Here is a 17,326-nt window from a genome sequence, read left to right as displayed (position 1 = left end):
TTCATTTCAGGCAATATGACTAAACAGACTGAAAAATCAATTTTTATTCGCCTGACTCAATTCCAACTGTCCAGTGTGCATGCCTGGTTGCCAGGCAACACCATTCATTGTTTCTGAACTGTATGCATCAATGAGTTTCACACGCACAGCACTCCTCCAAAGACCCTTCTCTTTCATTCCTTGCTGGAATTATTAATGGATTTCATATTTAAGGTTGAGTGGTCTTACAACTTGGCACTCAACATCAGCAAGACCAAAAAATTGATTCAGGAAGGGGAAGTTGAGGGCTGATCGGTGGAAAGAATGAGCAGATTCAGCTCCCTCAGCATCCACATTTGAGATGATCTATCCTGAGGCCAACACACTGATGTAATCACGAAGAAGAAAGGCCAGCAGCTACACCACATTAGGAGGTTGAGGAAATTTAATATGTCACCAAAGACTCTTAGCAGATTTCTACAGATGTACCATGGAGAGCATTCTAACTGGTTGCATCATCGTCTGATAGGAAGGCTCCAATGTACAGGATTGAAAAAGCCGACAGAGGGTTGTAGACTCAGTAAGCTCCATCACGGGCACAAGCCTTTCCAACATCAAGGACATCTTCAAAGGGTAATGCTTCAAGAAGGTGGCGTCCATCATTAAAGACCTACATCACCTGGAACACGCCCTCTTAGCAATACCATCAGGAAGAAGGCAAAGCAACCTGAAGACACACACTCAACATTTCAGGAACAGCTTCTTCCCCTCCACCATCAGATTTCTGAACAGTCCATGAACCCATGAACACAATTTGGTTATTCATCTTTTGCGCTATATATTTTTATAATTTTTTAATATACATCTTGCACTATACTACTTGCACTAAACAGCAAATTTCACAAGCAATGTAAATGATAAAAATCCGAATTCTAATTTAAAGACAATAACATTGCTTGCCCAAACCACTGCTACATGCACACCACTGAAGTCCTTCAGTTAACCTGCAACGTCCTCCCAACATCAAAAGGTGTCTCATTTATTTGGGCATCACAAATCTTTGACAACTACAGGCAGCACAGTAGCACAGACAGCAGAGCTGCTGCCTCATGACTCCAGAGACACAGGTTCAATCCCAACCTCTGGTTCTACTTGTGGTGTTTACATATTTTCCCTGTTTCCACACGCTTTTCCTTCAGGTGCTCGGGTGTCCTTTTATGTCTTCAGAAAGAGTAAGAGAAGTGAACACACACCAGTCCTCATAGAGAGATCTAAAGTGGAAAGAGTGAGCAATTTGAAGTCCCTGGGTGTCAATATCTCTGAGAAACTATCCTGAGCCCAAATTTTTGAGGCAGCTACAAAGAAGTCACAACAGCAGCTATATCTCATAAAGAACTTGAGGAGATTTTGTATGTCACCAAAGGCACTCGAAAGTTTCTACAGATGTACCATGGAGAGCATTCAAACTGCCTGCTGCTTCACCATCTGGTATGGGGGACTGCAGGGGGCTGGGTGGCTACTGCACAGGATCGAAAAAGGTGTCCATCAGTTGTAAACTTAGTTTGGTCCATCCTGGGCTCATGGGCACTAGCCTCCATAGGATCCAGGACATCTTCAAGGAGCGATGCCTTAAAAAGGCGGCATTCATCATTAAGGACTCCCATCGCCCAGTTCATGCCCTGTTCTCATTGCTACCATCAGGAAGGAGGTACAGAAGCTTGAAGACACACACTCAACAATTCAGGAAAAGCTTCTTCCCCTCTGCCATCTGATTTCAGATGTACATTGAACCCAGGAACATTACCTCACTACTTTTTTTTATTTTTGCACTACTTATTTAATTTAACTATTTAATATACATATACTTACTGTAATTCACATTTATTTTCCCTATTACTTTGTATTGCATTGTACTGCTGCTGCAAAGACACAAATTTCATTACATTGTGCTGATGATATTAAACCAGATTCTGATACTGAAATGAGTAGGTTTGGAGTTGATGTTCCACTGTAGTTTTCCCCAAGCCTGTAAATGAGTGTTAGAATCCAGGAGAGAGTTGATGTGAATGTGAGGGGATTAATATAGGCCAGGGCAGAGAAAGTGTAAAATGTGTACTTGACAGTCATGCAGACTCAATGGGCCAGAAGGCCTGTTTCTTTTCTGTATCTCTATGATACTACAACTTTCAGGGCTTCTGTGTGACAGCAGATTTCAGAGAAGCAATGGATTCACAGAAGTCCAAGATATCACAGAGCAAATTGTCGATATTTTGGGTAACAACCCTGCATCAGGATGCATTAGCAGGAAGTCTGAGATTGGGTGCATCCCCCTAGAGGCAATGGACTGTTTTTAGTGCCTGGATGTGATCAAAGTTGATTAATTTCAATTCATTAATGAAATGCCAGCCAGCCCAGTTATCGCACAAGTGCCCAACAGCATGTTCAGAGATAAAAAAAAATATCATGACATTAGCAACAGCAAATCTGCTTAATATGCTCACGTTACTTCAGTCCTTCTGATTTTATCATTGACAAGAAATCAGAATTGTGATACAGTGGATTCCAGTTAACTGGGGCATGTCGAAACCAGTACACATTGGCCCAACTAAGTGCCTGCCTCAATTAATTGAAGTGTCACGGAAATAGTTAATAGGTATAAAAATGGCAAACTACCATTTAAATGTATTAATTACTTAATTTTATTACAGAACATATTAGATCACCACCATACCTCTACAGTACTATCAATGAAGGAATTCATCTGCCATGTATGATTGAATGTAAATGAACAAAACCAGTGCAGATAATGGACTGCCTTCATATAATGCTTTAGACAACTGCATCCTCCAAATGTTCATTTTTATTGTGACTTCAAGACCCCCTCAAACTCTTTATAATTCCTAACTTGTTGAAGTAGTGAAATCATTTCATTTTCACTCCCAGCCATTTCTGGCATCTCCAAGTCTGAATGCTTGAAACTGTGGTGAGCAAAGCAGTTCTGAATTGTCTTACTGCTTATTTCTAGCAAACTATCAGTGACAAAAATCACTGCTTTTTAAACACAAACACACACAACTAATGCTATTTAGAAACTTAGCGTAGTATCTAATGACCACGCAAGTGCACATGACTGATGCTAGTTAGAAACTGTTCGGCAATAATCTCCTGCCCCAATTAAGCCGCATAGTGTCCCAAATAATTAAGTGGATCCTAGCTACTTTCTCAATTTAATTTTTGTTCTTTAAGAGTTGTCCCAAATAAACAGCTGCCCCGATCAACCAGTGGCCCAATTCACCAGAACCCACTGTATTTAGAAAAAGGCAACGGGGTATGATTAAAACAAAACCTGCAATCCTCAATCCAAATCAAAAGGTCCCAGTAAAAGCCTGAAACTAGCAAACACTGTTTTCCAACTTTGCTAATAGTACAAAGAAAGATGGCATTTTAAACAATGCCGATGATAGTGTTAATTTATAAAAAAAAAGATAGTGAATTTAATGAATGGACCATAAGGCATAGGAAAAGAGTTGGGCCATTCAGCCCATCAAGTTGTCCTTCTATTCTGAGGCTGTGCCCTCTGGTTCTAAACTCCTCCCAACTATAGGAAGACTTTATTCCTTCTACCAACGTACACTTCCCTACATTGTATTCCATCTGCCACTTCTTCTGCCGACTGCCTGCTTCCTCAACACTACCTGCTCCTCCACCTATCTTTGTATCATCCACAGACTTGGCCACAAAACCATCAAAGACCACTGGCATATGTGAAAAGGAGTCGTCCCAACCCTGACAAGCAAGGAACATCAGTAGTCACCGGCAGCCAACCACAGACCCCTTTATTCCCACTTTTTGCCTCCTGCCAATCAATCATTCTTCTAGCCAAACTTGTATCTCATCTATAATACCACAGGCTCTTAACCTATTTAGCATCCTCATGTACAGCACCTTGTCAAAGGCCTTCAGACAATGCTGTGGCAAAGGAATTTCATTGTAGAAAAATGTTATCCTGTATCTTGGCAGAAGGCAGTAGAAACTTGATACTCCTTTGCACAAACATCAGTCAAATATAAGATTAATAAATTTTCGTAAAGGAATTTGGCACCTAGACTAGTAAATGTATCTTGTAATTTGTTACTGGTCAGGAGTGCTGATTCTGCTGTGGAATTGCAGTTGCTTCATTGCCTTGTACCTTGCCTCTGACATTCAATCCACCGACCAGATAAAAATTAGTTAGGACACAGTCAGCCACACGCTGACTGAATTGGAGAGAGCCCTCAGGAGGTAGATGATCTCCTCCTGATTCAGTCTTCATCTCAATGAATTGTTTTACCTTGAGCAAATCTTTGGGGAAATCTTTTCCATCATTCAATCCTTCCAGGTTCAAGATGAAGTCAGAGCAGGACATCCTTTTGCCAATATTCTGCAATCAATAAATGAAAAAGCTTCATCAATAAAGCAAAACACAACATGCAAACAGTAAGTGGCACTGTAGCCAAGCAGTTAGCGTAATGTTATTACAGTGCTAGCGACTCAGGTTCAATTCTCACTACTGTCTCTAAGGAGATTGTACATTCTCCCTATGGACGTGTGGGTTTCCTCCTGGTCTCCTGATTTCTCCCACATTCCAAAGGCACCCTCCAATCCCTGCCTATTCACACGGATGGAAGAGAGTACTTTATAAGTGGTGAGAAGAATGGGTAAGGATGGTGGGACAATGGCAGTTCAGTTTCTGGAGCTTAACACAACTCCAGTGACCCTTGCGCCATCATTGAAATGTTCCCACAACCTAGGAACACAATTTCAAGGACTTTTCATCTCATGTTCTCAATACTTATTGCTTATTTATTTATTATTATTGCTTCTTTCTTTTTGTATCTGCATAATTTGTTGTCTTCCACACACTGTTTGATTGACCAAGTTGGTGCAGTCTTTCATTGGTCTGTTACATATATTATTCTCTTATGGATTTGTTTTGTATGCCTGCAAGAAAAGGAATCTCAGGGTAGAATATGGTGACATATATACACTTTGATCATAAATTTATTTGAGCTTTGATTGCTCTGGAAGCACGATGGCACTTAACGGGCTGCCCAGCACCATCTTCACTGATTTCATTTGATGTAAACAACATTTTTCACTGTATGTTTCATGTACATGTGACAAATAAAGCTAATCAAAAATCTTTCATCTTTGGAAAACTTTTAAGCAACTTGTTTTTAAATAAAAAGATGACTTGAGGGCTAGATGGCTGCCTCTTGTTTTTAATTTCCAATTTGACTTTGACTAACCAATATAAATCACTGTCTAGGCAAGAGCTGATACACCTTTACTCTGGGATCATCTGTCTCTTTGCAGTGTATGGTTATGTAGATTGTCAAAGCCACCAGAGACAATGTGAAATGCAATTTTAAAACTGCTCTGTCAGATAAAGTTGAACCCAGCTCCTCTTGACCCTGTTATCTTTGCCAAGTGTTGAAATATGACAGCATGTCATTAAACTAAAATATATAGTGAGAAGGGCGCCAGTCTCCTGCTGTTGTAGCCCATCCACTTCAGGTTCGATGTGTTGCATGTTCAGACATACTCTTCTGCAAACCACTGCTGTAATGTATGGTTATTTGAGTTACTGTTATCATCCTGTCAGCTTTGAACCAGTCTTCCGACCTCTCTCATTTACAAGGTCTTTTCGTCCACAGAACTGCTGCTCACTGGATTTTTTCCTGTTCTTCGTACCTTTACCAGTAAACTTTCGAAACTGTTGTGCATGAAAATCCCAGGAGCTCAGGGGTTTCTGAGATACTCAGACCTCCTTGTCTGGCACCAGCAATCAGTCCACAGTCAAAGTCACTTAGTTCACATTTTTTCCTCGTTCTGATGTTTGGTCTGAACAACAACCGAACCTCTTGACCATGTCTGCATGCTTTTATGGATCGAGTGCTACCATGTGATTGGCTGATAATTGCCTTAACAAGGTGTACAGGTGTACCTAATAAAGTGGCCACTGAGTGTGTATCCCACTTCATAAAGCATTATTGAGACTATTTCTAATTCAGTGCTCTTGGCTTCAGTCCAACATCTCACAAATCTTCAATTGTTCTTTGTGTTCTTGTTAGTGAGTGGAATGTTTTTGCCTGCACTGCCTTTTATTGATTGAATTCCAGATCCCAAATTCTCCTTCTCCCTCAATCAGCGTTCCTTGATTAGTACCATCCTTGTTAAGGGAATCATGTTTGGAATTATGAGAGGGATAGATCATGTGAATGCACACAGTCTTTTTCCCCAGGCACAGGGTATCAGGAACTAGAGGGCATAGGTTTAAAGTGAGAGGGAAGAGATTTAACAGGAGCCTGAGGGGTTATCTTTTCACCCAGAGGCTTATCTGTAAATGCAATCAGCTGTCAGAGGAAGTGATTGATACAGGTACATTAACAATGTTTTAAAAGCTACTTGGATATGTACATTAACCGGAAAGGGTTAAAGGGATATGGGCCAAACACAGGCAAATTGGACTAGCTTAGACAGGGATCTTGGTCAGCAGAGACCAATTGGGCCAAAGGGCCTGTTTCTGAGCTGTATATTAGTAATAACAGTATGGATGACAGGGTGGAGATAATGTTTCTACCAGAGGAGGTGTGAGGCAAACCTTCCCTCCACTAGCCTGCAGGTCACCCTTGGGCAAGGTGTAACACCTGCTTATCCCCCAGATCAGGGTTATATGAAGCCATGTGAGCAGCTGGTGCAGATCTCAAGTCCTGGTTATGAGGCCGAAGACAGGCAGACAATCTCTGAAGTGTATTAATATTGGCTGTGGTCACCCATCCTGTAAAGACACTGCCCAGAAGGCAAAGGCAAACCATTTCTGCTGAAAAATTTGCCAAGAACAATCATAGTCAAAGACCACGATCGCCCACATCATACAATACAGCATATTTTGGTCGTTTCACTATAAGAAGAATGTGGAAACCATAGAAAAGGTGCAGAGGAGATTTACAAGGATGTTGCATGGATTGGAGAGCATGCCTTATGAGAATAGGTTGAGTGAACTTGACCTTTTTTCCTTGGAGCGACAGAGGATGAGAGGTGACCTGGTAGAGGCATATCAGATGTTGAGAGGCATTGATCGTGTGGATAGTCAGAGGCTTTTTCCCAGGGCTGAAATGGCTAGCACGAGAGGGCACAGTTTTAAGGTGCTTGGAAGTAGGTATAGAGGAGATGTCAGGGGTAAGTTGTTGTTGTTTTTTTTTTACACAGAGAGTGGTGAGTGCGTGGAATGGGTTGCCAGCGACGGTGGTGGAGGTGGAAATGATAGGGTCTTTTAAGAGACTCCTGGACAGGTACATGGAGCTCTGAAAAATAGAGGGCTATGGGTAACCCTAGGTAATTTCTAAGGTAAGAACATGTTCAGCACAGCTTTATGGGCTGAAGGGCCTGTATTGTGCTGTAGGTTTTCTATGTTTCTATGTTCTATAACAGACAAATGAATAATAATAATAGTAATAATAATAATAATAATAACTTATTTATAGAGTACTTTTCATACAGACTATGTAGTTCAAAGGGCTTTACAATGGGATATACTGACAATAAAAGATGAAAAGATGTTAGTTGAAAGCCAGGCTCAATGTATTGTATGACTCAAATGCTATGAATTGGGTCCTTCCTGATAACCCACACATAAGCTTCTCATAATTGTATACTCTGTTATTAAATCATCCTTTGATCCAAAGAATACAACCATAATGTAGCTGATTTCCCCTCGTAGCTAACATACTCCATTCCTGTAATGCAATAACCAGATTTGTGCTCTTGAGTTAGCCCTTCCTTAAACATTTCCTATAAAATTATTAACTCTGCTGCATGCAGGACAATGCAAAAAGCCAGGCTCAATGTCAAACATGCTAGATAACCGTCAAATGCTTCCAGTAGTGATTGGGATTTTCCCTGTGGCGTTACTTAATTGGTTACCAAAAGGTGATGACCCAATCTTTAAAAAAGGTTGGAATAGAAGATCTATATTAGTTAGTGCTGTAATTACATTAGATCTTTGGATATTAATGAAATGAAGGACAATGGGATTAGTACAGAAAAGTAGGCAGAAATATAGAGAATAATGTTAGCCTCATAACTCAACTCCATATCCATGGAACCAGAGTGGAGGCACGTACATTGGAAGCTTTTAAGAGACATTTGGAAAGGCACACGTATGGGCCGGCTGGTGGCACAATGACATCAGTGTCGGACTCTGGGACGGAGGTTCCCGGGTTCAAACCCAGTTGGGTCGGCTTCCGAGTACGCTTTCCATCCGTGCCGGGTTGAGTGTCGAGATCGCAACTCGACCTCGTAAAATAAAGGGAAAAGTACTGCGAAATGTCTGTGTGAGGAGTGGAGTGCGACACAGTCTCTCTTGTGCCGCGCCTTGTAAAGGCATGAAAAAGACATCATTCCACCAACATCGCGCACGCACACAGACGCACACACACGCCAAAAAAAAAGGAAAGGCACATGTGTGTAAGAATGATGGAAGGATATGGACATGGTATAGGTAGAGGGATTGGTGTTTGGGTGCTTTTGATTTGCTTTTTAGCTGGTTTGGCACAACATTCTGGGCTGAATTTCCTGTTCCTGTGCTGTACTGTTCTATGTTCTATGTTTTAAGTCCTTCTCTTTCCTGATGGACCACCTACTTCCTATTCCATCATCAATTTGGTCTTCAGCTTTCTTCTCAAAACTTTAACACTAGAAGAGGATAATGGGACTAAATGATCTATCACTGCCTCTATTTCTTATTTTGCTTGTAGGTGTCGCACGCCTTTCTGAAAATTAAACATAGGAAATAAAAGATCAAACAGTTCAGCCACAGGAACAGGCCCTGCAGTTCACAATGTTGTGCCAAGCCAATTCAATCAGTAATCAAATGGCTAACTAATCTTTTCTGCCTACACAAGGCCCATTTCCTTCCATTTTCCTCACATTCATGTAGTTATCTAAGCATCTCTTAGAAGTCTCTAATGTGTCTGCTTCTACCACCAGCCCAGGCAGCACACTCCAGGCATCCACCACTCTGTGTAAAAAACATACCACTCATATTTCCTTTGAAATTATCCTCTCTCACTTCAGGTATTAGACATTTTAACCCTTGAAAAAAGATATTGTCTGTTTACTCTATCTATGCCTCTCAGCATCCTATAAACCTCTCTCAGAACTTCCCTCAGCCCCTGCTGCTTCAGAGAAAACAACCCAAGTTTGTCCAACCTTTCATTCTAGCAAGTGCCCTCTAAACCAGGCAACATGCTGGTAAATCTCTTCTGCACCCTATCCAAAGCCTTCACATCCTCCTATAATGGGATGACTAGAACTGTATGCAATACTCCAGATACAGCCTAACTAAAGGCCTATGAAGCTGCAACATAACTTCCTGACTTTTGAACTCAATGGATCAACTAATAAAGGCAAGCATGCCATAAGTCTTCTTAACCACCCTATCAATCTGTGTAGCCACTTTCAGAGAGCTATAAACTTGGATTTCTAGATCCCTCTGCTCATCAACACTGTTAAGAATCTTGCCCTTAATAGTGTACTGTCTCTTTGCATTTGACTTACCAAGGTACAACACTTCACATTTGGCTGGGTTAAACTCATCTGCCATTTCTCCACCCGTATCTGCAACTGGTCTATATCCCATTGTATTCTTTTCCAGACTTCCCCATTATCCACAACACCACAATCTTCAAATCATTTGCAAAGTTACTAACCCACCCATATGCATTTTTAGCCAGGTCATTTATATACATCAGAAACAGCAGAGGACCCAGCAGAGGATCCCTGCAGAACACTGCTAATAACTGACCTCCAGCTAGAATGAGCCCCTTCAACTTCTACCCTCTGTTCTATGGACAAGCCAGTTCTGTATCCAAACCCCCAATTCAGCATGGATCCTATGCACCTTAATGTTCTGAATGAGCCTCCAATGAAAGGCCTGGTCAAACGCCTTACTAAAATCCATGAGGACAACATCAACAGTTCTACTTTCATCAATTACCCATGTCACCTTGTCAAAAAACTCAATCAAGTTAGTAAGACATGACTTGCCCAGCACAAAGCCATGCTATCTCTCCCTATTTAGGTCATGGTTTTCCAAATGCTCAGAAATCCTATCTCTAAGAATTCTCTCCAATAACTTCCCTACTCAACAGTCTATAGTTTCCAGGATTATCCCTTGCTCCTTTCTTGAGTAATGGAACAACATTAGCTACTTGCCAGTCATCCAGAACCTTGCCTGTGGTTAGAGAGGACACAAAGATATTGGTCAAGGCCCCAGCAATCTCTTTTCTTGCCTCTCTCAATAACCTAGGATATGTCCTAACAGGTTCTGGAGACTTATCCACCTTAATGTTCTTTAAAAGATCCAAAAGGGTTTTTTTTTAATAATCCTCAAGGGCACTGTTTGATTCTAGCTTCCTAAGCTTTGTATACTTTCCCTCCCCTTCTTGACAAAATTCATCACCTCTTTCAACATCAAAGGCTTCTCACTTTGCCATCCTTGTTCTTCCTTCTGACTGGTACATACTTGTCCTGTCCTCTGTGCAGTTGGACTTTAAACACTCTCCACATGTCAGACGTAGACTTGCCCAAAAACAGCTGTTCTCAATCAACTCTCCTTAGTTCCTGCCTAAAGCTCTCATAATTTGCCCCGTTCCAATTTAATACACTCCTGCAAGTTCCATACTTACTCTTATCTATAGCTATCTTAAAACTTAGAGTTGTTGTCATTGTTCCCTAACTGTTCACCCACTGAAAAGTCAGTCACCTGGCCAGACTCATTACCAGGTTCAATACAGCCCTTTCTCTTGTTGATTCTACATGTTGATTTAAAAACACTTCCTGGACGCACCTAACAATTCTGCCCCATCTAAACCACTTGCACTAAGAAGGTCCCAGTTTATATTAGGAAAGTTTAAGTCCCCCATGACAACAACCCTACTGTTTTACACCTTTCCTTCATCTGTCTGCATATCTGCTCCTCAATGTCCCAGCGACTACTGGGGTATCTGTAGTACAATCCCATCAGAGTAATTGCACCCCTTCTATTTTTGAGTTCTACACATATAGACTCACTAGACAAGCCCTCCATTATGTCCAATCTGAGTGTAGCTGAGATATTATCTCTGATTAGGAGTACAACTCCCCACCTCTTTTTCTAAAACATCAAAACACTGGGATATTAAACACCCATTCCTGTCCATCTGTCAACAAGTCTCTGTAATGGCCACAATATCATAGCTCCATGTACTGATTCATGCTCTAAGTTCATCACCTTTACCTATTACTAGCATTAAAATACCCACACTTGAAACTATCCATCCCATCATATCTATTACTTTGCTTCTGCCTGCTTTTACTGGCAACAACATCTACCTCTCCATCCTTCCACTTTCTGACCTGGTGCTCTGGTTCCCATCCCCCCTCCATACTATTTTAAACCCCCCAGAATATTTGATTAGCATTGTAAAAGAGTTTGTGAAAATTCTTTACACAAAGCTTTTACACATACAAATCAAATTCTCCTGATGTTGAATATGGGGTATTGGAGCAAGATGAAGCATTGAGTCCTGATGAAGGGTCTCCGTCCAAAATGTCAAATGTTTATTCTCTTCCATAAGTGCTGCCTGACCTGCTGAGTTCCTCCAACAGTTTGTGTGTGTTGCTATGGATTTTCTGCATCTGCAGAAATTCTTGTGTTTATATATTGGATCGAGTTATGTTTTCAGGACAATTGAAATTCAAGGGCAAGAATATTTGGACATACAACACATTGGAAGAAAAAAAAAGATCTCTACTCTGAACTTCCGTTTGAAAATCTATTAGGAACACACCACACAAATCCCAGCCGACATTCTGGGCACCACTGAGAAGGTGTCACGCTGTCGGCGGTGTCACCTTTGAGAAGGGAAGTTACTCTGCGGCACCTTGTAAGTATATTTAGAATAATTGTCTGCAGCCCACAGAACGTCGCTGCAGTTCACCGATGCCATCGTGACTGTAATCAGTATATAGGACGGAGACTGAAAATCTGGCTAAATGGTGCCATAACAACAACCTCTTACTCAGTGTCAGCAATAATCAGGAGCTGATTATTGACTTCAGAAGGAAGCCAGAGATCCATGAGCCAGTCCTCATGGGAGGATCAGAGGTCAGCAGCTTTAAATTTCTTGGGGTTATTATTTCAGAGGACCCATCCTGTGCACAGAATATAAGTGCAATTATGAATAAAGCATGGTGCCTCTATTTCCTTAGGAGTTTGCAGAGATTCAGTATGACATCTAAAACTTTGACAAACTTATATATACACACAGTGGAGACAATACTGACTGGTATGGAAACACCAATGCCCTTGAATGGAAAATCCTACAAAAAGTAGTGAATATGGCCCAGTCCATCACAAGTAAAGACCTCCCCATCATCCAACACATCTAAATGAAACTGTCGCAAGGAAGCTGCATCCATCATCAGGGACCCCCACCACCCTGGACATGTTTTTTTGTCACTGCTGCCATCAGGAAGGTGGGACAGGTGCCTCAGGACTCAAACCACCAGGTTCAAGAACTGTTACTTCCTCTCAACCATATGGCTCTTGAACCAAAGGGGATAACTTCACTCAACTTTTCATGCCCCATTATTGAAATTTTCCCACAACTTAAGGGCTCATTTTCAAGGAATATTCATCTCATGTTCTCAATATTTATTGCTTATTTATTTATTTATTTATTTATTTTTGAATTTGCACAATTTTTGTCTTCTTCACTTTGGTTGAACACCCAAGTTAGATGGCCATTCATTGATTCTGTTATGGTTATTATTCTATAAATTTATTGAGTATGCCCAGAAGAAATATATGTACTTTGATAATAAAATTTACTTTGAATTTCGGTATATACATACTTCTCTCCCATGTCTTGCTCTATGTCAATTCTTCATCACTTTTAAAATTATCAACAATTAATCACAATGACTTGGCCTCTGCGGTCTTGGGTATCTTGGGCAACAAATTCCACAGATTCACCACCTCTGGCTGAAGAGCTCCCCTCTCCCACAAACTCATCTTAGTTTTAAAGACACGCAACACACATCAAAGTTGCTGGTGAACGCAGCAGGCCAGGCAGCATCTATAGGAAGAGGCGCAGTCGACGTTTCAGGCCGAGACCCTTCGTCAGGACTAACTGAAGGAAGAGTGAGTAAGGGATTTGAAAGCTGGAGGGGGAGGGGGAGATGCAAAATGATAGGAGAAAACAGGAGGGGGAGGGATGGAGCCGAGAGCTGGACAGGTGATAGGCAGAAGGGGATACGAGAGGATCATAGGACAGGAGGTCCGGGAAGAAAGACAGGGGGGGGGGTGACCCAGAGGATGGGCAAGAGGTATATTCAGAGGGACAGAGGGAGAAAAAGGAGAGTGAGAGAAAGAATGTGTGCATAAAAAAGAGTAACAGATGGGGTACGAGGGGGAGGTGGGGCCTAGCGGAAGTTAGAGAAGTCAATCTTCATGCCATCAGGTTGGAGGCTACCCATACGGAATATAAGGTGTTGTTCCTCCAACCTGAGTGTGGCTTCATCTTTACAGTAGAGGAGGCCGTGGATAGACATGTCAGAATGGGAATGGGTTGTGGAATTAAAATGTGTGGCCACTGGGAGATCCTGCTTTCTCTGGCGGACAGAGCGTAGATGTTCAGCAAAGCGGTCTCCCAGTCTGCGTCGGGTCTCACCAATATATAAAAGGCCACATCGGGAGCACCGGACGCAGTATATCACCCCAGTCGACTCACAGGTGAAGTGATGCCTCACCTGGAAGGACTGTTTGGGGCCCTGAATGGTGGTAAGGGAGGAAGTGTAAGGGCATGTGTAGCACTTGTTCCGCTTACACGGATAAGTGCCAGGAGGGAAATCAGTGGGAAGGGATGGGGGGGACGAATGGACAAGGGAGTTGTGTAGGGAGCGATCCCTGCGGAATGCAGAGAGAGGGGGGGAGGGAAAGATATGCTTAGCGGTGGGATCCCGTTGGAGGTGGCGGAAGTTTTAAAGATATGTCCTCTTATCTTGAGGCTGTGCATGGAAACATTCTCTCTACATCTACTCTAGCTGGGCCTTTCAGTATCCAATAAGGACGTTTAGGTATGTGTACTGTAGGTTCAGTATCCAGTAGGTGCCTGCTACATGTAGTTTGACAGCCACATTACAACCATTGTGATACTTCGTTGACGGTAAAATGCTTGGGTAATGGTGAAAGGAGCTACACAAATACTAGACTTGCTTTGGTACTTACATGTCCATGAAGGTCTGTGTTTAGCAGCATCAGTGCACAAGTAAGTGTATGTACGCCATCTGTAAAGGGATAGAGTTTGTATGAGTGTATAAGACCAGAGGAGACCATTTCACCCAACTGGCCAGTCCCAACCTAATTTCACACTCAAATTAACTATTACATCCACATTATTCCTCGTGCTCAGATGGTGTACAGGTGCCCTTTGAGTAGGCCGACATTTCCCTAACCTACAGTACAGTTTTCATTAGATGAAAGCAAAAAAACAATCAGATTTTACTGTTATGAAGAGATGAGTCACCAAAAATTGGAACAGATGCTCCATGTGTGGGAGCACCAAATATATGGCATTCTAACAACTGTACTGCCTCTAACTTCATTCCATCAGCATCAATATAATGAATTTTGGAAGCTCGATTGGCCAGGCCTAATTCAGCTCTTATATCTTATTGTCTTATACTCTATCAATCTATTTTTAAGAGCAAAGAATCAATAAAAATTCCCTGGAATTTTGAAAGAACATTTGCAAGCTTGAATCAAACTGAGTCTGAAGACTTGCCCATAGCCAGAGAGAATCTGACTGGGTTTGAACTAGCTCTTCTGATCAGTTTCTGGTCAGATCAGTTTGGAAGTTTGAGTATACAGTGGTGGCACCATAAATTCTCACATGTGAGCTTAGCTCTTGAGTAGAGGTAACTTATGTGCAGTACGCACAGTTTCCGCACATGCCTCTGGGTGGGGTTGGGAATGGGAAACATTAGAATCCCCCGACTCAGCTTGGCTCAGGTGGCCTGAGGTCATGTTCCATATTCCCTTGTGACATAGATAGAGGTGCATTGACTCAGAGTTTCCACCACCCTCACAATTTCACTCCCTCAACCAGTTTCCCTGTAACTTATAGAATATAGAACATTGAAGAGTACAGCACAGGAAAAGGCCCTTCAGTCCAACACGTCTGCACCAAACATGTTCTGAGTTAAACTAGATCTCTTCTGCCTGCAGACTCATAAATTTCACCTCTTGCAACTGCTTCAACCTCAACTGGCACAGTAGCGTAGTGGTTAGCACAACGCTCTACCGTACGGGCAATCCGGGTTCAATCCCTGCTACTGGCTGTAATGGACCGTGTGGGTTTCCTCAGGGTGGTTAGCACAACGCTTTACCGTACGGGCAATCCGGGTTCAATTCCTGCTGCTGGCTGTAATGGACCATGTGGTTTTCCTCAGGATGCTCTAGTGTTCTCCTTCAGTCCAAATACTTACAGTATCGGTTGGTAGGTTAATCGGTCATTGTAAGTTGTCCCGCGATTAGACTAGGATTAAATTGGGAGATTGCCGGATGCAATAAATAAATCAATGAGTAAATAATTTTTCCCATTCCAGGAACCAATTATTCATACACAAAATGCTGGAGGAACTCAGCAAGTCAGGCAGCATCTATGGAAATGCATAAACAGTCAATGTTTGGGACCCTTCTTCAGTACTGAAAAGGGGAAGATGCCTGAATAAAAAGTGGGGGGGGAGGGGAGGGAGGATAGCTAGAAGATGACTCGTGAAGCCAGGTGGGGAGGGCTGGGAAGAGGAGACTGATAAGAGAGGAGAGTGCGTCACAGGAGAAAGGGAAGGACGAGGAGACCCAGGGGTAGTGATAGGCAGGTGAGAAGAAGTAAAAGGCCAGAGTGGGGAATAGAAGGAGGGGGAGGCAATTTTTTTTTCCACCAGAAGGAGAAATTGATATTCATGCCATCAGCTTAGAGCTATCCAGACAGAACATGAAGTGATGCTCCTTCACCCTGAGGGTGGCCTCATCCTGGCACAACAGAAGGCCATGGACCGACATGTCGGAACAGGAATGAGAATCAGAATTAAAAATGTTTGACCACTAGGAAGATCCGCTTTTGGTGGATGGAGTGGATGTGCCTGATGAAGTGGTTCTATTATTCATTGTGTAAAATAACTTAGCCTGCATATGTTCTTCTGACTCTTCCCCCCTCACCTGAAATGCATGTCCCCAAGTATTTGATGTTTCTATGCCTGGGTAAAAATTATGACTGCCTACCCTATCTATGCCTTGCATTATTTTATAAACTTCGATCAGGTCTATTCTCTCCATGTTCCCAGTAACTCCCTTCAGATTCTTATCCAACCAACACCACCCCAACCCCACCGTCCCTTCACCCCAAGGGGCAATTTAGAGGGGCAAATTAACCCACATATTGGGATGAGGGAGAGAAGCGGAGTTCCTGGAAGAAATCCACACTGTAACCTGGAAAATCCGCAAACTCTGCACAGACATTACCAGAGGTCAGGATTGAGCAGGACGGCAGACCAGGCCGCATCTGTAGTGATAGAACCAGAGTTAGTGTTTCAAGTCGATACTCTTCATCAGAACTGGATAATTTAGCAAAAGATATTTTGATTGAAATCTTACTAAGTTCTTCAAATGGATTCTAGTGACATTACAGGATTCATATGGGAATGGTTTAATTTAGAAACTGGTTTCTCTCAGAGTAGTTCCATGTACAGTACAATAGGAAGAAATATGTGATATTGCTGATTTTCCTTGAACCTCAAACTGCTCTGCTGTGTATAAATGTTTCTCACTTAGCAAACAAGGACATAACACTCAAGGTAACCATGGGGATGATTATTGTTAGTTCCCTATGTATCCATCACTGAAATTAGACCATTTCATTCAATAACAGAACTGTGACTAATATTTTAAAAGCATCAGCAGATCACTGGAAGGATTAAGAAGGGCTAAAGTGAATAAATTGTTCAGATACTACTTTTAACATAATGAAATGTACATTTTGGGAGCAATTATCAAACAAAAGATGTATCAAACCAGTTAAGAATATATTAAAAGAGATAGTCTTGGGGTAGGTCAATCAGGTTAGTTTTAGGGTGTGTGATTATAAATAATAAGACAAAGGAGCAGAAATAGACCATTCAGCCCATCGAGTGCGCTCTACCATTCCATCATGGCTGTATGATTTGAAGCCTATACCCAATGACTTGGCCTCCATAGCCACCT

General features: G+C 42.0%; 1 protein-coding gene across 6 annotated transcripts in view; it reads right to left on the bottom strand.

Annotated features, from left to right (window-relative positions):
- LOC134358370 (PH and SEC7 domain-containing protein 1-like) overlaps positions 1 to 17,326 on the bottom strand; it is a 179,616-nt gene that overhangs the window by 75,479 nt on the left and 86,811 nt on the right. For 5 of the 6 annotated variants that reach the window (XM_063070518.1, XM_063070519.1, XM_063070522.1 and 2 more), the window contains 2 exons: positions 14,294 to 14,352; positions 4,310 to 4,399 (listed from right to left, as the gene is read on the bottom strand). In XM_063070518.1, coding sequence (XP_062926588.1) covers positions 4,310 to 4,399; positions 14,294 to 14,352 — 149 coding nt within the window. Of the gene's footprint in view, positions 1 to 4,309; positions 4,400 to 14,293; positions 14,353 to 16,502; positions 16,541 to 17,326 lie in introns of those variants that run through there. The other variant, XM_063070523.1, reaches the window with a different exon arrangement.

Source organism: Mobula hypostoma, chromosome 18 (genome assembly GCF_963921235.1).
Source record: "Mobula hypostoma chromosome 18, sMobHyp1.1, whole genome shotgun sequence".
Taxonomy (NCBI): domain Eukaryota; kingdom Metazoa; phylum Chordata; class Chondrichthyes; order Myliobatiformes; family Myliobatidae; genus Mobula; species Mobula hypostoma.
The sequence above is the reverse complement of the archived record's forward strand: the minus strand, read 5'-3'. Positions and strand labels throughout refer to the sequence as shown.